Source organism: Podarcis cretensis (assembly GCF_951804945.1).
Source record: "Podarcis cretensis genome assembly, chromosome: 6".
Classification (NCBI taxonomy): domain Eukaryota; kingdom Metazoa; phylum Chordata; class Lepidosauria; order Squamata; family Lacertidae; genus Podarcis; species Podarcis cretensis.
In genome coordinates, this window is record NC_137175.1 from 56144059 (window position 1) to 56169219 (window position 25161).

General features: G+C 39.7%; 1 protein-coding gene across 2 annotated transcripts in view; it reads right to left on the reverse strand.

Annotated features, from left to right (window-relative positions):
- Positions 1-1423: 1423 nt before the first annotated feature.
- Positions 1424-25161, reverse strand: part of SPATA6 (spermatogenesis associated 6) — a 32647-nt gene continuing 8909 nt past the window's right edge. The window contains exons 6-14 of one of the 2 annotated variants that reach the window (XM_079980408.1): positions 23948-24028; positions 22332-22607; positions 21229-21316; positions 18184-18224; positions 16027-16208; positions 10660-10759; positions 10032-10156; positions 7353-7543; positions 1424-6945 (exon numbers count right to left, since the gene is read on the reverse strand). In XM_079980408.1, the coding sequence (XP_079836534.1) occupies positions 7372-7543; positions 10032-10156; positions 10660-10759; positions 16027-16208; positions 18184-18224; positions 21229-21316; positions 22332-22607; positions 23948-24028 (1065 nt within the window). In that variant the 3' untranslated portion in view covers positions 1424-6945; positions 7353-7371. Of the gene's footprint in view, positions 6946-7310; positions 7544-10031; positions 10157-10659; positions 10760-16026; positions 16209-18183; positions 18225-21228; positions 21317-22331; positions 22608-23947; positions 24029-25161 lie in introns of those variants that run through there. The other variant, XM_079980407.1, reaches the window with a different exon arrangement.

Below are 25161 nucleotides of genomic sequence, written 5' to 3' on the forward strand. Positions count from 1 at the left end.
GTGTCTTTGTGCTTTAGGAGAGGACTTCACACTTTTGTCTCCATTAACTGAAAGTCAGTGCTCAAGTAATTAATGTCTAAGGCATTTTAAGAGTTCTGCATAACTTTTCCTTCCTAACTTTACTAAAAACCTTTTGTTGCTTGCAGCACAAAAACATTCTAACAACTTCACAGCTCTCTAATGCATTTACAATTGCTAGAGGAGCACCACATTGCTTTAACATACGTCAGGTAAGTCACTCAGAAATGCAGGGACTCTCCAAAATTGTGATAGTCTTTAACTATCCATATTTTAAATGTTTGCTAGCATATCATCAGATGTTCTAGCAATTATCATGGCCACTATGATACATTATTCTTGAGCCAGAAAAAGCAAGTAAGCAACTGAACCTGGTCATCAGATTTAAAGAGAACCAATCAATATTTTAAAAGTCTAGCTCACTCAAGACCAAGGCCAATACAATCGTACCTCCGCTTACATATCCCTCCAGTTACGTAAACTTTAGGATACGTAAGCGGCAAACCCAGAAGTATATTTCCGGGTTTTTGCCCAGCGCGCATGCGCAGAAGTGGTAGACCACTTCTGCGCATGCATAGAAGCGATCTACCGCCATGTGCACAGAAGCGGTCTCTCCAGTTGTGAAAACCTTGGGATCTGGCTGGACCTCCAGAACGGATCCCATCTGCAACCGGAGGTACCACTGTATATATTGTTAGTACAGTATACATAGGAAATTATATTTTTACACAGACCAAATATATATTACATGAATACAGTAATTCTCAGACCCTTCACGCTGGAATATTTTTTCACACAATCACAAGTTACCAAGGTATAAATTTATCAGATTTCAGACTCTGGTATGTATTTGGAATGAAAGGAATGAAAAACCACTCAATATCAATTAGGATGAGCAAAGCTGAATTTCTTCCCAGGTTTTATGTGCAGAAGAGAAGTGAATAAAGGATTCTGGAGAAGAGCAAGGCACAATCCAGAGAAATTCCCCCTCAGAAGGCCCACTAAAATGGGGGATCTACCCAATAACAAAGTAGTTTTATTATTAACTGTGACATATTTAGCTTTGTAAGCAGCTTTATTTCAGCACAGTTCACTATCTTAAAATACCACCAATTATTCCAATACTCAAGGGAAAAAATCTTGAACATGGTGGAACAGGTATACCTTTGAAAGATTAGAAACACACAGCGACTGAGTGGAAGCCATTACAGTGTCATTTTGCACATCAAAAAGTCATTCTAAAAGCCCTCACTGACTTCAGGTGTGCCGAAACAAGACCCAGTTTACACCAGCTGAGCCCTAAATCAGTGAAAGTTGAGAACAGCATGAATGGCAGGCCCTATAGACATAAATATTACACTTGCACTCTCTCAGTGGACTCTGACAGCTTTAACATTAGGCTCCATCACACAAAGAACAGTGGTTGTTTATTTCTGACAGCTACATGATTAAAAACCAGTAAACCAGGAAGGCTACAGCAAAGTCTTTTTTTCTTTTTTTTTAGATGTTGGGCTTCTTAAAAAGAGGTGCATGTTTTTAACACAATGATAAATCACGTTTATGACAAAATGTGTCAAAGGTTCACAAACATTCATTTCTGTATCACTGTGTGGTAAGAAGGCACAAGGTTTGATCCACAGGGTTCTAACAACACAAATAGAAGGAATACTTTACAGGTTAAAAGCTCACCCTGCAGCATAACTTCATACCTTCAAAATTCACTTCTACATACAAAGAACAAAACAAAACCATATTAAGATCTGAAGCATCTAGAACCCTTGATTCATCAGGAATATTCCAAATGGGTAACGTAGTGTGAATAGTGAAACCCGTATTGCACTAATCCAGCCAGTTTGTTCCAGATGAGGGAATGTGATTTAACCCAGTGCCCCCTTTCTGCTACAACTTCATCTTGCATTTCCATGTGTCTGGACCAGAGTCCTCCACTGAAATGAATAGGAAGCACCCTCATCTGACAGATTTGCAGCTGTCCAACCACACATGGATTTTTGGATCAGCATATAGAAATTCCAGACTATACCAAATCTCTCTCCATGCATTACTGGAAATCCCACGACATTCTTAAAATTATTTTCAAAATGAACCCAATACAAACCCAATTTCCAGACGGGCTGAGCTAAATCCAGATTGGCTGGATAAAACAACTAGAGGTGCCAAATTGAATAAAAGATTGCAGGGGTCCAGGTAAGCCCCACCCTGCATAATCAACCACATGACACAGTGCATATACACTATTTGAATGGGAATGCCCGTAAATATTTTTTGTGGGGGCTGAAGCCCCCACGGCCCCTAAGGGTTGGTTCCCATGAAAACAAAATATCCTTGCAATACAATTAATATGGCAATTTTTGGGCATATCTCACTGCTGATCACTAGAAGCTTCTGCCCAAGGAATTAACCACTCAGGGTGACTTCAGCCACCATATCTTAAACTAGCCATTGAGAATTTCACCATTATTTTGTTGCTGTGATTTGGTGTTCATCTGTGATAAAGATCTTGTGATTTGAAGGGATATTATGATTCTATACTATAATGCTCAATTTCCATTTGGTAAATTATTCTCTCCATCCATCCTCTGTTGCACTTATATGAAAACTGCGTCGAAAGTGGCTAACTTGTTCATCACTGCACACCACACGCGTTTAGAAATTTTAAGATACTTAAATCCACAAAGCATTTGGGATTCCTTTTACATTCCTTTCGATTTCTGAGCTCACGGAGCACATTATCAACACTTTTTCAATATAAGGAATTGCTGCTTTATGCTGATTACATTTTTATATTGTTTGCAGAAAATACCATGCCTGGCAGGAATTTTCGCATGCTGCAACACTACTTATTTATTTTGGAAAGAAAAGATTTCTTCTCTAAATTCCAGCTCACTCTTCATTGAACCAGTTTTTTTCTGCACTTGAGTAGACAGCTCTTTTTAAGATGCAAAATGAAGCTGGTGGAATTGTGCCATCTCATGCCACCAACACACCACTTTGTGGATGACAAAAGATAAGGAACAAGCACAGAAAAATGTTATTTAAAGCACTGCTGGGGAACTTAGACATTTGCATTTGATAGAAGGGATTTAAATTGTATTAGAAGGCAAGGTGCACTAAACAATTACTGTTTATTACTATGTTGGTTCATTGCCTGAAATGTTACTTATCACACCCTGCAAGTCAAAGAGGAGACAGAGTCTGCCCTATGCACACTGCTGTTTGCCAGCTAACAGAAGGTTAGCCAACCACAGAAAGTGATTTGGGGATTATACATGGGTAAGGATGAGGAATTTCTACCTGCTTTCATATCTCAAATAATCATTAACATTCAACAGACTGTATTATTCTACAACTTTTAGAATTATATAATTAACATGCCCAGGGCTTGTAGGCAGAGACAGGTGAAGCAGAAAAGTGAGGCATTTAGGATAAAAGGGGATATTTGTGGGGCCAAATATTATGGGCAAAAAGAGGTGCAACTTCACCCCAAAATTGTGAAACAGTCCAAGTGTTCCATCAGCTCCTGCGGTGATAAAAATACAAGGGGAAAGATCTATTCCTGGATGTTTGGTGACGCTCCTCTTTTGTCTTGACATCTATCACTAGGAACTCAACCTATTGCGCAAAGTGATTCTTAGGGAACTACTGGAAAAAGAGTGACCAGAGAGTGAGTACCATTGAATTAAGTGGGACTTAGCTCTGAAATGCTGGAGGAGACTCTTGAGAGTCCCATGGACTGCAAGAAGATCAAACCTATCCATTCTGAAGGAAATCAGCCCTGAGTGCTCACTGGAAGGACAGATACTTTGGCCACCTCATGAGAAGAGAAGACTCCCTGGAAAAGACCCTGATGTTGGGAAAGATGGAGGGCCCAAGGAGAAGGGGACAAACAGAGGACAAGATGGTTGGATAGTGTTCTCGAAGCTACCAGCATGAGTTTGACCAAACTGCGGGAGGCGGTGGAGGACAGGAGTGCCTGGTGTGCTCTGGTCCATGGGGTCACGAAGAGTCGGACATGACTAAACAACTAAACAACAACAACATAGCTCTGAAATAGACCACACATGGGTTTGCACTATTGATGTAAATGACCACTCAAAGGCTGCAATTCTAAATACACTTACTAGAGAGTAAGCCCCATTCAACACAGCAGGGCTTACTTCTGAGTAAATATCTCTAGGAATAGGATTGTGCTGTAGCAATATTCTATAACAGGCATAGGCAAACTCGGCCCTCCAGATGTTTTGGGACTACAATTCCCATCATCCCTGATCACCGGGCCTGTTAGCTAGGGATCATGGGCGTTGTAGTCCCAAAACATCTGGAGGGCCGAGTTTGCCTATGCTTGTGCTATAATAATGTCCTACACCTTGGTGTGTAAGTCATTCTGCTTAAATTCTGAATTGTTTTGCTGGTGTGGAGGAGGAGTTGTGTAAAAGCCAAGGAGGAGGGAGAAGGTATTAGACAGCGCTAGCTCTCCAAAGCTTCAATTGCATAGGCGAAAAGCCACAGCTTTGCCTTGCTACAGGGAAATCAACACCCTGTGATACCAATAACTCACTCTCATCTCAGCTCTAGCTACACCTCATACTAAGGGAAGACCACCATGCTCAACAGGCCTGAAAGCAGAAGGAAAGAATTAAAGGGTCATACAGATGGGGCAAGCCACCAAACAAGGTACAGTGGTACGTCGGGTTAAGAACTTAATTCGTTCCAGAGGTCCATTCTTAACCTGAAACTGTTCTTAACCTGAAGCACCACTTTAGCTAATGGGGCCTCCTGCTGCCGCCGTGCCGCCGGAGCCCAATTTCTGTTCTTATCCTGAAGCAAAGTACTTAACCTGAAGCACTATTTCTGTGTTAGCGGAGTGTGTGACCTGAAGCGTATGTAACCTGAAGTGTATGTAACCTGAGGTACCACTGTACTCACGATACCTTCCCACCTCTTTTCATTAATTTGTCTAATTTGACACTCAGGGCTTTTCTGTTCATGTAATAATTTTAATAATAATTTTATCATTTATTCCCCACCCAACTGGCTGGGTTTCCCCAGCCACTCTGGGTGGCTCATATGCATCCCAACATATGCATCCCAACCCGACACTCCAGAAGTACACTACATGACCAGTATGGATCATAAATAATTGCTGGCTATAATGTTTAGCTGAGTCTCATCCACCTTTCTGTAAATTCATCCACATGCTGGAATTACAACTTTTCTGTGTCCACTACACTAACTCCTGGTCCATCTGCAGGAATAATTCAAAGTGATGGTACCTACGTAAATGACTTCAGACCTGGATAACTGAAGGACCCCCTTCTAACACAGGATCCTGCTTCAATACTGCATTTGTTATTTTAGGTACCTCTCTGGATCCCACCACCATCCAGCATGAGATGAGTGATGACCAGAGAGGGCCCTTCTGAGTTGTGGCATTCGGCTTATGGAATGCCATCTCCAGGAAGGCTTGCCTGGCACCAAAGTTGATGTCAGTCTGGCACTACGTATTCTTATGTTGAGCTCTATAGAAGATTTGGAAAATAAATAATAATAGTGCCCTGCATCCTGTCAGTTTTGCTGAGGGGTGGTATAAAAATACTTCTAACGGGTTGGACTCCCAAGTCCCATCAGCCTCCGCTGGCTGGCCAATGGTCGAGAATGATGAGAGTTGCAATCCAACAACACTTTCAGGCCTGTAAGTTACCTGCCCATGCTTTAAATAAATAAATCGACATCTGACAAAATGTAGATGTCTGTACAGAGCTGGCAGAGATAGGAGACTTTCTGAAAGAAACAATATAAAATGGAGATAGGCAGGCGGTAATCTTGTGCATTGCGTACCCCTCACACTGTTTTCAGATACATCTGAAACCACCTTTGGGCATCTATTATTTCTATGCTCTAATGATATAAGTATTCCAAAAGGAGTATGTTTACTTCTTTTCTTTCTGAAAAGAAGTAGAAGCCAAACACCCCTGCCTCTATAAATTTCTGAATGCCTAAAGAGCAGGCAGCCTGCCCTTATTTGTTAGCATGGGATATACTCAGTGGAAGGCTGGAAAGGTTTCTTCTCAGGGGATGTTTCAAAACTGCTGGTGAACATTTGGTGGCCTTTAGAAGAGAGATGCCCGCTCTGCCAATGCCGCTCTGCCAATACATCCCTTGAGCCTGTAAGAACAGACTCCAAATTTGATCAGTTTGAGGTGCAGAACATTCATAATGTTTGCATTTGGGTGGGTGCACTAGCTGATGTGCTGGAAGCCTTGCTCTTTTTCATATCCAACAATGCACTGATATATCTCTGATGCAGTCTGAAAGGACACTGGGTCCTGTTTGATTAAGGGGTGATTGGGAGCAAAAAAAGGAAAGTGATATACTGCTGACGTAATCAAGCTAAAAGAGGATTACAAATAGAACCATAATGATTAAAAAATAGCAGAGAGAAAGGAGGAAGATGTAGTCCATCGGTGTGCAGAAGACTGGCACAGTTGGCTTACTTCACCCATGCCTGACAATAACAACAACAATTTTGCAGGCAAAAACACACACAAAAACCACTTGATTTTTACAACAAAATATGGAAGGTCTATTGTTCACATGACAATATTTCAGGTCTTATAAAACAATTCTGAATACTGTATTAGGCTTCTTATGTTCACTCTCCCTCATCCCCAACTCTCATATGTCCTGTAGGTGGTGGTGGTTATTCCAAGCAGGCATTATCATTATTATTGGCTGCTTGTATTGATAATGAATGCAATCTCTGCTCCCGATAGCAACTTCCACACTATTCACAACAGTGAACTTACACAATCATCCAGTACATAAAGGTCCATGGCTTCCTCACCACTTGCCCAGAGACCCTTGCAAGATCCACAGATTTTCGGTGACATGCTGAATGATATAACACCCCTGAAAAAGATACTTTTCAGTAGCACAGTATTGGAAACACATTGCAACCATAGAACAACTGTTTTCACATGTGCCTCTATTAGTGCTCTAGGCAAGACACATACCTACATGGATAGCAATGTAGTGGAGATGTGTGCGATTTATCCTAATTCAATTGGAAGCCAGATGCTTTAGAAATGGGGAGCCAAAACTACTAATATGCCTATAAATCCCATAAACAAACAATGTACCCTACTTAAAACCCTCCAGATTTTATTTATTTTCCTATTGAGAGTCCCAGCCTCAGAATTTCACAAACTTATATAAAAACAGAGAGAAAGAGAGAGAGAGAAACAAACAAACAAACATTTGTTAGACACACAACATTTTCATTAAAAATATTGATCTTTTATACTGTTCATTTTCACCTGCATCACTATCAGGAATTTATTTATTCTTTGATTTTGATCCAGAAGCTTTTCGGTACATATTTCGATAGATTTTCTGCAGACTGTCTTCAAAGATTGCTCTGTGTGGTTTGCTTTTATATTCTGCAGCTTGACTAGTCCAATAGTCATCATCATCCAGTTGAACCATGATGCTCTGCCGTATAGATGAACTAGCAATACCCAAAAAACCCCCAAACAACATCTATTAAAATGTGATCTTTTGAAAAAGGAAAAGAGTGAATGACATTTATTATTTGATTACTCTTTAAGTAGCATAGGCACTTGAGTGAAGCCTACAAGGTTTGTTTCCCCAGCTATTTCCAAAATAGACAGTATTAAAGAAAACCTGTCCTGATTGCACTTTTTGAGTATACTCTACAGATGTCTCACCTCAGAAATATACCGGATCCTTCTATAGTTTCATAAATATGGAAAGTGACTGTTCAGTGTCGTTTCTTTCTATGTGCAGATATGTTTGTATTCACTTGATTAGTTTCTGATACAGTCACTTTGTCAATCACCTCAATATCTATGAGCCCAAGATTATTTTTATAGGTTTTTATCCACCCAGTCTCCAACACGCACCTGGTGGCTTCTGAACTTTTTCTTCATGGTGAGATACTGCACCACTGAATTAAGTTACTATTTGGACAGGGCCGATTATATTGGTCTTCCACAACAAGCACTCTGATAGACCCCAGCCACATGCCTGCTATAGTGACCTACCCTAATAGTATGGAATGCTACCATGCGAATAGTGGCTCCCAAGTCACAGTTTTCTACACTTTCCTCATAAAAAGAGATACTGGTCATTTCAACTAGTAGATGAGCCAGCATCTCCTGGTTGGCTTTCACTGGTCAAGATAAATATCATACCTGCTTGAGAGTTGATTGTGCCCTAAGCACCTTGTCAGCATTTGAGTGCAAGACTCACTGCTTGATTCAAATACCAAGTTTTCCATAATTCTGTCCTGACCTCTAATCTAAGAAGCAGCTTGGAACTTAAGTCAGGCTGAATGCAGATAATTTTTAAATGTAGGTGATAACTTGCATCACAGCAGGCAGCATATGATTTATCCTTTAGATGAGAGACAACTGGATTGACCAGCAGATTAGTTTCATTTTGCCCTGAGGGGAGCAGAGAAGAAGCCGATACAGCTGCTTCTAAACTGTTGTATTGTCTATTTTATTGTAACCTTTTAATTGTTGCTTATTGTGCCAATAATCTTATGTAAGGTCCACCAATTTAAGGCATATTAATACCATAAATAAAACAAACACACACATATATGCATATTTTGTGGATGCTAAAGTGGATGAGAAAAAGGAACTGTTTATCAGTGCTATATAGCCATGTAATGGTCCTTTTAAAGAAGACCATGATAAAACTCCCTGGCTTTAGCTTTATATTTGAAGGTCAGCTGACCATGTACTACTTATTTGTAAGGTAAAATGCAGTGAATGAGCAGAGCAGGAGCACAGTATGAGGAATAGCACCCATAACTCTGGTTCCATAAAATCCAGACTTTTTCACCTAGAACCACAGTCATCATGACAGTCTGAGATATGCTCATGAAAAGCGGCAGCACTTCCTGTGATTTCCACGTCAACATACTGACAATGTCACACTTTTTGAGTGTGCTCACTTTTGGTGCATGGCCATTAGTTATCCCTTCCTCATAAGAAATTCAACAGTGGAACGGACATAGCTACATCCATGTTAGAAAAACGTCAGTCTGCTGCCTTAACTGGAAACTATCCTGACAAGCTGAGCTGAAGTGATCTGGGGATTACATGCACAAATCATATTAAGAGCAGGGTAACTGCACTCAGCTCCACTTTTGGAAATACCTGTCATATACCTGTCACATGCTTTTGTTCCATCTCCTTTAGAGTCCCACAAGTTCCTTTCAAAGTCACTTGCACTTTAAATATTTCAGCATCATGGACCTTCTGTGCAGTCCCAATGGTTTTCAATCATTTACTTTAGTGTGAACATTTGGTCAGCAAAACTACATTCTCCTCTGAACTCTGCCTTGGTACGGTTATTTATGAGGACGCTGGCAGACTTCAAGCTGTCAGAATGTCCTCGAGTCCCTTTCTTTATCCCCAACTCTCACGACTGCTCTACAGAATGTGATGAACCCATCAATGCCCAGACCCTACTTGCATATGACATTTCAAAGTCCATCGTTTTCGCTAATGCTGTGGCAGTAGTTGTTGCGGATTCTTTATTCACGCCTGTAGGTCCCAAAATGATCCCCGTGTCCCAAACTATCACCAGACATATGCGCATAGCTTTGCTTGCACCAGCTGACAAGACGAGTATGAGAGGCAGGGGAGGTGTTGACAGGATAGTAAGAGAAGCAGCCCTGGCTTCTCATATTATTCTGGCAACATGAAAAGGAAGAGAATAGCAGATTAAATCAACAGACTTAAGAGCGCCTAAGGTTATGATGGGCTGTGCTTCAAGTGTAAACCAATTCTCTGCATGGATTGGTTTAGAAAGTTATACAAGTCTAGTTCACTTGTATAATTTATTCCAACTGCAACAGGCATAGATAAGGAGTATTTTGGTAACAATTGCAGTGACAGCAGTGAATGGAAAAGCTAAGTGTGGACTAGAACAAGGGGGTATAATAGGAATAGGAGCTTTACCTGCTCTGAAGATCACTGTGGCTTAAACGGTCTCTGTCTGAAATGTCTTTCTTCTTATTGGAATCTTCTGTCTTACTAGAGTCTCTTGACTTAGCAGAATCATCTTTTGACAAACAACTCTCGTCCTAAGGAATCAATACAAAGATGATAATCTCATGTGACTGAAAAATGTAGTCCTTTAAAAAAAGAAACACAATTATATGTATTTTTATTTCATTAAAAAATTAAATCTTGATCAAAACGAACACTTAACAGCCATCAGAGACATGAAAACAGTGGCAATGCAGCGTAAGGTAAGCAAACTACTGGCTCTTCCATTGACATGTGAGGAATGGATGGGAATGAGAAAAAAGAAAGGTAAGGAAGAAAAGGGAGCATGTGGAAATGGGTGGCCAGAGATCACCATGTGATCCTGTTGAGGACCCAAAGATACAATGGGTTTCACAAAGCAATTTGTACATAAAGACATAATGTCATGAGTAGTTCCATGACAGATACGATGTTCAATGGCAAAAATTGTTCATATATGTTATAAAAGTTCTCCCCATGTACTAATGAAAGGAAACATTTTTTAAAAAAGCGGGGGTGGGTGGGTATTTTCTCCATAACACTTTAGGGGAAAACGTACAAAAGTTAGCCTTTGCCTTGCACTGTGAGTCCTTAAAATATTTCTCACTCGTTTATGGATCTCTTCTCCATTTACTCTTGCACTCCAGCCAGAACGAAACCTATAATCAAAAGAGAAAAAGGGAAGATTTTAAGTTATGGGCACTGTTTGATCTTTAGAAATGGATACAAGGTCAAATGGTTCTCTCTTACGATGGCCTCATTTTATCAAGTGTAAAACTTACTGTTAATTCCAGTAACGTATAGTATATATTCTGCAATATATGCTACATTAGAGGAATATATTAAGCAAATATTGATTTCTGCATATTCATTATCTAAATTTCTAAAATATTCAAAAAAGAAAATATATATAAGTATTGATGTTTACTACATGATGGGGCAAAGAGATGTACAGCACAATGCTAAACATGGTTACGAAGCATGACTTTGAAGCCAAGTGTGCTTCATTTTCCAATTATCTGATGCATTGTATTTGCCACAAACTGAAGCTTCCTGTAATTGTCACAATATTAGCCCTGAGAGGGACAAAGTGAGGACTAATATCGCCCCTTAAAACAAAAAACCCCTGTAAATCCCTATGGACATTTCTTTAGTGAAATGACAAAATAATCCACTAGTGTGCGCTGTGGCATAAGAAATGTTCACACACCTCAATTTTCTACATTCAAAAATTTAGGTATTAATAAAAACAGTATCAGCTCCTTTTTAATTGTCTAATTTTAGACATAACTATAAAACCTAATCCACACTTTAAGCCATTACATTAATATTTACACCACCCAAAGTCACCATACAACAAAGCTAAAGCTAAAATTTAACACCCATAATCTAAATTGAAACCATTTTATGATGTGCAACTCCTACTGGAGTTATTCTCTGAAGCTCATTTTCAAAAAGCAATTTCTTAAAACTATAAATAAACAGAATTTCTAAAGCATAAAGACTCAAATAATGCTTGTGCAAAACCACCAACTTCTTACATATGGGATTAAGGTGTTGGTAGTTTCTTGCAGTGCTGCCAGAATGGTTGTATTATTTTACTCTGACAAAACCAAATAAACTTCTACAACTGTATTCTTTGTCATACTTCCAATTTTCCTCGGGACTAGCAAACATTCTGCAGTTACATCAGTTTAAATTGTTTATCGATTCCAATAGATTGTATAAACACTTTGGATATATAGCTCGGTGACCTAGAGTAAGCCAGATCAATATAGAACTACTCATAATTCATTTCAAAGATGCTATGTCGAGAACAATCAACAGAACAAACTATTTTCTGTTGTAATGTAGCTAAAAGCATTTTCCCTCTTTTATAAGGACTTTTAAAAAATGCTAAGCAGAGTTGTATTTTTCAGCAAAAAGAATCAAAGAACAAATCCAGAAATCTTATCAATGTGGCCAATCTAAATTTTACATATTCATAAGGATAAAGTAGACAATTTAAGTGAAATCCTATTCATGTCTACTCTGAAGTAAATTCAAAATGAGTCTTACTTGCAGGTAAGTGCCTATATGACCGCAGCCTCAGATGTACAAAAAATAAGATTTGTCCACATGGACTGTTTAAATAGAAGCTTACCACTCTATAGTTTGCAATGGGTATGTATTTTCAGAGACAGCATTTCTGGCAATAAATGCTCAAATCCTCTATTAGCAAGGAATACTAATGTATCTCATATCAACAAAGTTATTATGGGAACATTCTGCAAAAATCATTGGTGGCTCTTAATGTAGTGCATTCCCCCTGCCGTAGTGTATCACAACAAGAAGTGCAATTGCACTTCTGTGGCTTCCATGAAGAATTTATCAGTTTCAAAAGGCAGAGGATTTGTGCTGAGAGGAGAAGGAGGAAAAAACATACAAGGACAAACGATCACAGGGTAAAAATCAATAAAGTACTACAGTAGCAGATGCACATCTACTGAGCAAGCAACTATTGTAGAAAGGGCGGGGGAGAGAAGGGGAGAAATTGCTCCATGGATAACTACAACTGCAAAAGTGAATCTCTGAGAGCTTACCAATGCAATTATGCTCATTAACAAAACCAGATTTAATTTAAACGTAATATGGCCTAGCAAGAGTCATTCAGTACACAATGAGTACTTTTAGATGCCAAGAAATTAGCCCTGGAATAATCCAACAGAAGACAAACCATATGAAATCAGAAACAATGCAACAAGAATTAATTAGATCAAACAGAGATTAGATAAAATGAGGTTGCTCATGATTCCCCCTCCCAGTGAATTTAGGCCTGATTTACACATTAGGCTGGGCTTAAGGAGGGAACACAGGAAATGAAGACTCCCTATGTCTGCTCTCCCATCCTTCACTTTGTCCCATAATCCTAGAAAGGAAAAAGATTCAGATACCGTTTCAGGTTCACCCTGGTCATTCTTGCCAGAAAAAGGGATGTCTGTTTGTAATTTTCTTTCTGGAGGTAAATGCAGTTGGGTGGGGGGGGGGGAGAGTGCTGCTAAAAAGAAAAGCTTTTTTGCAGCTTTCTGTCTCCCTATCAAAAGCACACTACAGCTTTCCAAGTTAAGTACAAAATGTTTACCAGCCTGAACACCTGTATTTAAAAGAGTTGCTCATGGCTCAGATACTGGGCCTCCCCACCAAACTACTCATCCAGAAGGCACTGCCACACCACACCCAGTGAGGAGGAAGGTAGCCAATGCCTCCCCTTGCCCACAGAACAATGGACACTGTGATGGAAAAAAAGTTCCCAAGTGCTTGTGGATATCCTGCGCTACCATACCAGCTCTTGGAAAGTTGTATGAACAGATCACCTCTGGAAAGCATTAAAAACGCAAATGGAGGCTGCCAAACCTACTGCCATTTCAAGTAAAATCACTCCATCTGTTTTGACAAATATTTCACAGTAGTCTGAATATGAAAGGAAGTAGGTTAGAGCATCTGGCATACAAAGAATGATGTGGTGAGCATTACAATAACCAACCTTCTCAAGAAACACTTTGGAAATCTATTGTTCTGACCTACAGCAGACAAGATCAAGTCTTGATGAACCATATCAGACAAGTTACAGAGGCCAAGAGTAACTGCTCGTGATGAGCTGCACCTTTCCGTTTCTCTAGGCCAGCCAGGCAGTTTTTGATACCTGTCAACTGCAGAACAGACAAGGTCACATCACGCTGGGTGAATCAATCCCCAAGATATGCAGTCCCCTATAACGACAGGAAACTGTAAGCCTCTCTCTATGCCTGTATCACCTCGTAGAGTCATTGGCACTCTGCTCACAGCTCCATCTCAATGACTGAGATCTGTAGCTGAGAGAATCCATTTTCTAGCTTACTGAGATGTCTATACGTAAGATGGATATCTGTATCAGACTGCCTTATTTGTAGCTCAGGCTCTTATTGTCTTCTAAGGCCACATCTTCACCTCAGATGCTGCTATTCAGAATCAGCACGAAACAGAGAAGAGCATTGCATGCTTGTTGTGGGAAAATCTTGAGGCAGGACTCCTTTTAGTCCCATTTCAAACACAGCCCAGATTCATCAGTAGGGACCTTTCTAGCCTCTCCTTAACTGGAAATGACTCAGAGGTCAAGTATTGTGGGATTTCGTTTGTCATTTTTCAAGTCTCTTAGTTTAGTTCAGGAAGCAAAGAAAACTACAAGTTTCACCATCCCTGACAAAAAAGCCAATGCTTCCAAGTCATTTCTAGTTAATGGAGATGCAAGAAAAGTGTTGCCTGTTGCTAGTTACCTTCCTGCTTTGTTCTTAAATGTGTTTATTTGGAGGGGGGAGTTCCTGGTGGAGAGCTTGGGGGGAAAAAGTTTTTGTATTTTTACAGGTGAGCTGGGGGTCATTGTCCCTTCTTGGTAGAAGTTATGTTCCAACCTATAGTCTCAGCCAGAACCTCAGGTACCAGCTGAGATGGAAACATTTCTAAAATGTCTCCAGGATATGTCTCTTTGCAGTGGGATCTGGGCCTGTTCCAAAATTGGCATGAGGCACACTGCAGGCGGTGTAGACACTTCCCCAGGAAGCACAACACTCACCATGAGACCTCAGGAGTGATGAAGAAGTAGCACTTGTCACCTTTCACTTGCCACATCTGAAGCTCCAGACATGCATACATGTCCAGAATGAATAGCAGAATCTATTTTAAATCTCACAATCATTCGGGAGTTTTGACAAAGAGAAATGAATAGATTCTGCAAAACCGTTTTGGAACAGAACCAAGTGCTTCCACCATTCCTAATTCCTCTGCAGTCTGTATCAGATATCTGCAACACAATCATAGCAATTCAGTTCAGATTAACTTATATAACACCCTTCTACATTACAGTACCCAGGGCACTTGACAACCATAGAAATGACAAAATGTACGGAAAAAGTCACATTGTAATATTTTGAATGGTTACCAAATGACAATTTTTTAAAACAAAACTAAAGAATCTGTTTTGCATGTAAGATAATATCCACAATGTAACATAATGTCACATCATCTGTTACAAACTACCTAGACAACATCAACAATAATACAATAATACAAAACGTCAGAGACCAAATGCAAAACAAACATTCCACTATCCAATGGAATCTCCCCACTCACAACAAGGTGCCCATGCCACTCAGACCACGTCCATACAGAGAGCACATTGCCATCCACTCCAAAGAGTCAGGATTAATACGACTGTAGCTGACACTGCAGACCTTGGTGCCATAGCATCAACAACAGGGAAAGAGTCACAGAACAAGAGCACTTTGGCTCATGCCCCTAGCTCAAGTAGCTCTCAAGTGAATAAAATACCTGCAAGGTGGGAGAGGCAAGACAGGCAAACACAGCTTCCAGTGTCAAGGTGTTTCCCCTTGGTGTACCCGCCCCACCAGCCTCTTGCAGTCAGAAATGCAAGTCACTGACGAAGCTGAGGGGAAATTTGGAATGTGACAGATGACATATAATTGACCTGCTGAAAGTGGCTGACTGTTTTAACCCTCAACACTGAACTGAATAGTACTGTATATACAATGGGAATTAAAGGCATTTATGAAATGAAGGTAAAAAAGTTCCCCAGCTGGACTGTACCAGTAGGAGTACTTGAATAGGGTCAGCTGCTTTGCATCTCAACTCTGGAATATCTGCCTTCAATGCCAAATTAATATATTTAAAGCCAATGTTGCCACATGGCTCATACATCACTATACGGGCATACTGCTAGAGACACTTCATCCTAAGATTTTAATTATCACCATACCAGAAATGTGCCAATACGCCAACAAACCTTAAGTTGTTAACCTATCGGTAAAAGAACCAACCACCTGAAATACTAAAAATACAGGTAACACTGAGAAGACAGCACATTTGTCCAGATTTTGTGGATAAATGACATTACCTTTCTCTAAGAGACAAGCAATTAAACATAGGAGTTGAGTAATACTTCTGCAGTTGTGGAGGTGCTGAATGCATTAGCAGTTGAGTTGAATGGAGCGGCCTACCAGGTATACTCGAAATCAAGTGCTCATCGTAACTGTGAGAAAAACTATGAAGGTCTTTATCAGAATGTGACCTGGTAGCCTGCCGGAAACAAAAAAAAAGAGGAGCATAATTTTTAAGAAAGCTACATAGTATGTTTAACATTTTGGCTATACCTGAGTACTACAGTACTGAGTATTGCAGTCCAATGAAAACATTGTTTTTGCATATTAAAACTCTGAAGCAGCAGAAATAGCTAGAACACTACAACAAAGGAATCACAGTCCTTTGCATCCTAAATGCCATTTCTCGGGGCATCCACATATTTGAAATTTCCACTTCAGATTTTGAAAATTCTGGTGGCTGCCTGAAGGATGTTTTATTTAATTTCTTCAAGGTAAGGGGTTGTTCCCAGCATATTTGTCTTATTAGTGCAAGGACATCCATTTGCACAACAGGCCTTCCTCTCTTCTCCCTGTGCAAACCCCCACCCTGAACAGATGGAGAGCAAGCAGGGATAGAAAAGAGAGGGGAAGTTCCACTGCATAGGCAGAATTGTGCTAATGGGATGACTGTTGGATGCAACCCTAAGACAAAAGTGTTGGCCATATTTAGTATAATGTCACAGTAAATGAGATTCTACCAAGATTTAGATGCAATGAAAATGAAACAACATGCCTTCAAATAAAATCCCTTTTTGAGATTTAAACAATGAATGGCAGGATTGCCCAAGTCAAGAAAGGATATAGATTTTAAAACAGTGTGCTTGTCTCATGTCTAGGATACTCAAGGTGCCTAACTTCAACATATATCTAAAATAATCACATTATAAATACAGTTTAGCAAAAACAAAGCAGAAACCTCTCAGGCCACAGGCATGCCAGAATGTAAACCTTTTGAGCTGGCATCCATCAGAGAGGAAGCCAGATAGAAGGATCTCCCGAAGTTCCACAGCCCTACGGAAGTGAAGCCCCTTGCCTGTGTTACTGCCTACTGAAATTTGGATGGCGCTGGAACACAGTAAAATGGCCTCTTCCATTGTCCTAGGACAGAGGACAAGAACGTATGGGAAGAAACAGTTCCTTAAATATTTTGAGTCCAAGCTGCTCAGGTCTTTTGAGGTGATAACCGACCCTTAAAATTGAGCACAGAAATGACTCAACTGTCAAGGAGATTGAAGTTTAGGCAGATACTCACTTTAGTCCAATCATCCCTGCCAAACTCCTCCAACTACACAATATTTTTACAATAAATGAGGGGAGCAGCTTTCACGACACCTTCACAAGCTGCAGTTGATGGAGCAGTTCTCCGAAACCAGCATGGAAATGCAGCAGGATAGCAGGAGGAAGGATCAGTCCATCACTTTTGTGCCTGTTCACTTGGTAGAAGGCACAGGGGTTTTTGTTTTTATTAGTCTGTTAGAGGGCTAGTAACCTGTGTTTTCATGCTGCCCATAGAGAACAGGACTTCTCCTCCATTGCCACCATGGAAACACAAGTGATAAGCCTCTTAGTAGGGAATAAATATTTTTGCAGGCTTATTCACAAGGCTGTCCTAAGAGCCACTATGCATGATGGTGAATTGATTGTGTCTAATAGATCATTTAGGCAGAAAGCCTAACCAAGTCTACTCAGAAGTAACTCCGACTGAATTCATTGGGGCTTAGTCCCCAACAAGTGGAGTTAGGATTGCAGCCTTAATTGTGAATCATCACCAGAATCCTCATTTATAAAGAGGTCACTGACACTGGCATAAGTCAGTGTCTAACGATTAATGCATGCAATGACATTTATCTTGAGAAGAGCTGGGACAGTCCTTTGAGTTAGGACTTGGAAAGTTGCAGCTGACAATACTTGGCTAGATAGATTCATCTAGGCAGCTTCAGATTTTATGTGTTCATTGTGGCAGTCAATTTTTCCTCACAATTTGTGAGGCTGTCATATTTTAACAACACAAAATATAGAATTGTCAATGGTAAGGAAATAACATTATACAGCAGTAAGCCACTCAGCTAAGATAGTTTTACTCAGCTCATCACATTCAGCTTTAATTATGCAACCGCCTTTTCAGTACTTACTTTTCGATTCTTGGGCCTATAACTGCCAAGAAGGGTAGGATCTAAAAAATAAAATAAGATAATGTCTAATTTGAAAATACGTGTCTTTGCTTTTATAGTGCACATTTATAATACCAATGTTCAAAAAGTCCCCAAAGTATTAGTCCTACTGCACTACCTTCAACTGCAACCTCTGAGAACTGTGGCTTGTTTGATTACCACACAGTATTAATGGTAACTGAGAACATAAACTGTTTGGACAGTGAAATAATTTAGAGTTTGGGATATAATTAGTTATTCAAACCAATGTATCAGTCTCTGGATGCGTGAATGCTTCAGCAGTGTAAAACACTTGGATAAAACAAGATACTTCCATTGAAATATCTCTCCTGAATAGATTTTCCACATAAGACAACAGCTTTTCTGGTTCAGTTTTTCTGGGATGTGTTAATCTTCCTTCCATTCTTCAAATGAAGCTCCTTACAAGAGAGCATCATTTGGGAAATGGACTAAATATTATCTTATAAGGATTTTTCAGGACCAACAGGAAGCAACTCCACAAAAGGGTCCCAGAAAATTAATAGGAAAAATAAGCACAATAATGTTTGTTCTAGTATCTAAGCTTTCCCTTTTACTGTCATGGGATCTTGTTAAGAGTTTTTCACCCCATGGCAGGTCTGTCTCCCCAGTGGAGAGAAGGATTCTGTTTTCTCCCCCCCCCCCCCGCCCCGCTCCATGCTCTCCTACAGGCTGTTGTCATCTCTTATTCCCTCACAGAAGCGGAAAAAAATCCCTGTCATCTTTTCTTTCCCACTCTGGGTCCTTTTAAGTAACAACCCTTCTCCCTTATAGTCCCACTGTAAGGCTAAGTCCCACTCTTCTGCATGTACATGCAGAGAGAGAATCGATTTCTATTCCCCTAGCCTCACCAACTCTCTCCAGGCCTCCTAAAAATTCACAGAAGATTTATTCTCCTTCTTTTCCCCCAGGTACCCCAACTTCTAGGTGACCTCATTTGTTAACACCAGTTTGTTAACACAACTGAGCCTCCACACTGGAGAAGCTGGGAGGCAGCAGCAGAAATGAGCCAGCCCTATAAGACAGGCATAGGCAAACTCGGCCCTCCAGGTGTTTTGGGATTACAACTCCCATCATCCCTGACCACTAGTCCTGTTGGCTAGGGATGATGGGAGTTGTAGTCCCATCTGGAGGGCTGAGTTTGCCTATGCCTGCTATAAGTTATCAGCAGCATATTGCTAAAATCTCGCTGGAAGCAACCTAAAGCCAATACAGCACTAACAATCAAGAACAGTTTTACTTATTAGCTTACATTATTATTAGCATTTATATGTATTTCCATCCAATTTTCTGACCAAAATGCTGCTTACAGGTAAAAAAACCACATATACAAAAATATTAGAAACGTTAATTTTTTTAATAATAATAAAAAACCCTCATTCGTTTGTAATTATCACTTAACACAGCACAGAGGTAAAGAAGTCAGTTCACAACAAATAGCAATGGATTGGGTCTCTACTATAACAACTATTAACAGGTGTCACAGTATTAGGCTGCAATTCTTTACAACTGAGGTCGGGAAACTATGATCCTTGGGACTGTATCAACACCACACTCCCCCCCCCCCCCGCCCCGCTACACATTAATAGGTGGTATTAATTGACTTGAATAGAAAAGGCAAACTTGCAGTTAAAATGCATGAAACTAATTGGCTGCCTTAGTCCTAAGGTCTGAAATGTATGTATCAATAAAATAATGGGTCACCATATCAAGTAAATTTGTGGAGCAACAATTTGTGGACTTGTGGATCAACAAAAAAAAAAAAGGTTGGGAACCACTGCTGTAAAGGATTGCACTGCAGAAAGAATTACATAGGAGCTCTTTTTCATGTTACTGTTAGGTTCATGGGCCACTAGGTTAACACTGAAAGCCTGTGGACGTGTGGGAGAAATTCCTGTCCCAGCAACTGCCCATACTGGTATACAATAAAGTAACTCTGACATTTTTAAAAGATATAAATCTTGCTGCATGAACTCTTCTGGCATGACTGCAAGCTTGTGATATGGGAAAAAGCCATGCTGGGCAGCCTCCATGCCACTCAGCAGAACAGGGAGACACAGAAATTCTGGGTACTAGGAGAGTTAACATGAGAATGATGTGATACACTAAAGTTCAAGCCACACTGCAAACAAGGATGTGGATAATATTATCTTACGTGGAAAGGTTCTTCTCTCAAGCGGAACAGTTCACAGAGGGAAATTACGTTCCACCCCGGGGGATGATCTACAAAGAAAAGGGCTCTCTTATCTGATGCTCTACCCTGAGACTCTTAAACAATAATTGAGACCTCGTTTTTGATCCCTAGAGACTATGACACACAAACAAAAATCCATATAAAAGTATGCACAAATGCCAAAAACCTAACAAAAATGTTTCAAAGCAGTATAGTGCCTTAATTGCAAATGAACATGACAGGTGGTAACACCGCGAGAGAACGCTATATGGAATTGCAATGGCTTTCAACACGGCTTTTCTCTAACAGGTTCCAACTCTAATCCATGGATTACTGGAAGCAACAGAGCAGATAATCCAAGGGGTGTAAATGGGAAATAAGAGATCATAAGCTCAGTGAGACTTCCTGAAAACACAGTCAGCAGTGAAGGCTGACTTTATAGGAGTATGGGGTTGTATTTTTAAAGTCAAGTGAGAGATATGAAACACAAAATGTCTAGATTGTAAGGAATGAGGCAAAAAGACTTGTAGACTCCCCAGTCAGGAAGATGGTACATATCAACAAGGAATACACAAGTAGTATTTGCTCCTGTTAAAAAGCGAAAATCTTTTAGAATTATCTCATCACTAGCAATATTTACAAAAATGTGTTATGCTGTTACCAAGAATATAAGGAATCAGATACTATGTTAAAAACTGGAATTTTTTATGAACAGAGACAAAATTCAGGCCACTGTAGCAATTACACATTGTAAAATATAAACAGGTTTATGTCTATTATTGCACACATCTTTTGTATACAAAAAAAGTACTTACCATAGGTTGTCTCAGGCCAAGCGTCTTTTATAGTGTCCTTAGGACGGCACCAAGTAAAAACATCAGGTGAAGCTGACAGCTGTTCTGGCTGAAAATTAAATAATTTTTAAAGTGTTTTATTTATAGTGTAAAATGTGTGTCTGTATGCAGTGACCCAGTCTGGACATACAAACAATGGTTTATTGTTCAATGCATGAGTGCTGGACTCGTGCACTCCTCCCTACCCTACAGCCTTGCCGTAAGGTTAGTCGCTTATGCTTCCACTGCTGTTTAATTGCAGCTTAGTTTTACACCTGAGTCCTAAACTATGATTAATCTAAAGTATGGTTTATGGAAACAAGCCAGCTTCCTGGTTTGAAGTTGGCTTGTTTCCATAAGCTGCAACCACAGTTTGTCTAGGTTCAGACATATCACGTAATTATGAGTAGCTAAAAACAGAAGTGCAAGCTATTAGACTTCCAAATTCCCAGCTCTGCCAAATTATCATTACCTAAGTTTGTCATACACACTTGTTTGTCATTATGTCTGAATAATGCCTTTTTAAAGTGTCTATTGAAAGAATCAAAGACATTACAATTTACACATTACATGATACTTAGGAAAAAAATAGTTGGAAATCCATTGGATATACTTTCAAACTCAGAGATATGTGTGGCCTGAGGCCTTCATTTGACCATGCACATCATGCTCCTGGTCAACAAAATCATGACATTAGACATTTCTCCAGAATTTTTTTTTTTTTAGTTTTCCTTGTTTTACAAAAGTAGCCTAATTAAAACACACACACATAAACATAAGGGCTTTAGCCCTTTTAGAACTTTCAGTTACTATCAAGTAGAATTTATACAACCATTGTGCTATCCAGTGCAGTGGGAAAATAGACACACAAATAATTCAACATGGCACTCATGAAATAACAGGTTCTTTGTCAACTGCCAGCATCAACAAAAGAACTTGAGTAGTGCTTTATTTTACATTTAGAGCACTTAGGAGAAAATAAGCAGCCACAAAGAGAAAGAGCTGAATGAAAGGCTTCTTAGAGTAACTGTGAACAGCAAGATTTGCTCCTGGCTTAAATTGGAATTGCTGTAGGGCATACATACACGTCGAACTACAAATGGAGGTCTATCCGATTCTTTTCTGAAATCAAAAGGTCCTAGGTCTAGATGGGCCAGGCGTTGTCTAAGTTGCTGAAGCTCACACATTCGCCTTTTTGTGTAAGGAGATGGTGATCGAGAAAGAGAGGCTACTGTGGGCTGCTCATACGTTTTTGCTGCTAGGCACTGCCTGTTTCTCTCAAGTAAGGGAGGATTCTTTTTTGGTGACCTTATCTGTGGCGTTCCATCTTTGGATGAACGTTGCTGCTGGTCTGAGTTATCCTGAATTGAAGAGAGTCAATAAGAAAGAATGAACGGCTTCAGAGAATATGTCCTCACTATCACAGCATTCAACAATTATATTGCTTTTAACACACACAGTCTCCAGAACAAACTTCAAAACCTCAAGATCACACACAGCTTCGTTCTTGGAGGTGTCTCATTCTTCCCACTCTCTGCTTCTCTTCTATTCTTAGTTCACCTGCCCTACAAGAACATTGAACCATCTTCCACCGCCTAGAAAAAAGAAACACTCTGATGCTCCTTTCAGAGGAGTTTCCTCCACCATTACAGTGGTACCTCGGGTTAAGTACTTAATTCGTTCCGGAGCTCCGTTCTTAACCTGAAACTGTTCTTAACCTGAAGCACCACTTTAGCTAATGTGGCCTCCTGCTGCCACTGCGCCGCCACAGCACAATTTCTGTTCTTATCCTGAAGCAAAGTTCTTAACCTGAAGCACTATTTCTGGGTTAGTGGAGTCTGTAACCTGAAGTGTATGTAACCTGAAGTGTATGTAACCCGAGGTACCACTGTACTGGCATTGGCCTACTCAATCAAGAACAGTGTATGGGTGGTGGTCCAAAGGGTGGTGGTTCAAGAAGGAGTATTTTGCCTTGCTTGCATATGCAGGGGTTACATACACAGGAGTTGTCAAACATTTGGGGGGCCTTAAAATTGCAGATAAAGAGACTAGACCACAGAATGGTGAGGGCATGCCACTCCATTAATGGGTTAAAAAAGCACCCAAATAAACCACTGCTGCACTCACTCTCAGAGAACCTATTTGCTTCTCTCTTCTGTTCAGAACAAATGGAAAAGCGGATGTCTAGTCCTTCCTATCTATGAAATATGAGCATGTTCAAGGCAACATGTTCAGTGCAGAAGAAGTTAAGGGAGCGCCAACAAGAAGTAAACAGGAACAGCAAACAGTGTCTTGTGAATGGTGGAGTTTTGAGGAGGTATATGATACCCAAGATTTTTTGCAGGCATCGTAGGGGGTACTAGTGCCAGCAGGTTACCCTTGGAGTAGGGTGTCTAATGCATTTATCTATTATTATTATTATTATTATTATTATTATTATTATTATTATTATTGCTATAAAATATTACTTGCCTATCTTTCATTGGTAAATACTAAATTCTTGGGTAAACACAAATTCTTGTAGCTGCCACTTTTAGATTCACTTATTTGCAATGTTCAGGCTGCCTTTTACTGAACTTGATTGAAGATGCAAATCAAAATTTCTGAGAAACTTTCATAAGAGGAATTTCACCAAAAGAAACAACCTAGCTATCAATACTCAATCTAAAAATTAAAGTGCAGATAATTAAGTTATGCTAACCTGCTTTTGAGCTTTTTCTGAACGTAACAGGTTTTCAGAAATAAGACAACTTGTGAAAAACTTCAATTTTGGTGCAATTCCCTAGAAGAGAGACAATAATTGAACATCAAGCTCCAACTAGAGAGATAAAGGGTATCAAAGAAGTAAATGTCACCTACTGCAACAAACCATTCCTAATTTTAACAGTTTCCTTTGTTAATTTCAGCCTTTAATAAAGATAATTAGAAAAGACAGAACAGCAATGGTAAATGTCAAGAAGATAACATTTGCATTTCTGACAATTCAATTACTGATGATTATATTGCTTTTGTACTACAATTAAGGTCTGCCGTTTATTTCAACACATTGCTTTGTCAAAAGCATTTAAAAAGATTTTCATGGCATGTTACATATCACTAATTAAAAGTCAAGTATTGCTGTACAACCTTTACTCACATCACTTTCAAACTTTTTGATATGGACAATGGAGAAATTATGATATCCTTTGTTTACACAAAACCTACATTTCCCCTATGTTTGTTTGCCACATCTTAATGCTGGACAAAGGAAAACTAATTATAACAAACTCCTTTTACTTTTCCAAAAGTAAACACCCTGCCCCACCAGCAGTGAGGGCAACATCATGGTTATTAAAGAGAATATCAGGCCATGCCTGTCAACCAGAATGACAAGCTGCAGATTTTTGCATTTTCCTCCCTGTAGCAGGCAGAGGGTGTGGTCACTGGAAGAAATATGTGGCACAAGGAATACAGGGGAAATAGCATAGGATTTGCCATTTGTGGGGAAAATGTTTCCTCCCATTCCATTGCTGTTATTTTGTCCAGTCTTTATCCTCACCCTATATTGTGTCCTTGCCCTAACTAGACTTATTGCAGGCAACTTGCACTGATACCATGTGAAACGAATTGCACCAAATGACCCCATATGAAGAAATGGGTGCTAACATGGAATTTCGTAGCACACTCACAACTCAAATAGGAATCTGCTGAACTAATAAAAATGTTTGCTAAAAGCAGCCATTCACCAAAGGATCTGTAGGTAGCCAATGAAATGCCATTTTTAAAAAGATACAATAAAGTGAAATCTATGTAATTATAGATCTGTCAAGATATATTTTGTTCCAAGTAAAGTAATGGAAATAATTGCAAAAGGTAGGAATGGCATAGAGAAAAAAAAGTTTTGTTAAGCAGCAGCAGCAGCTTGGCTTCTATACT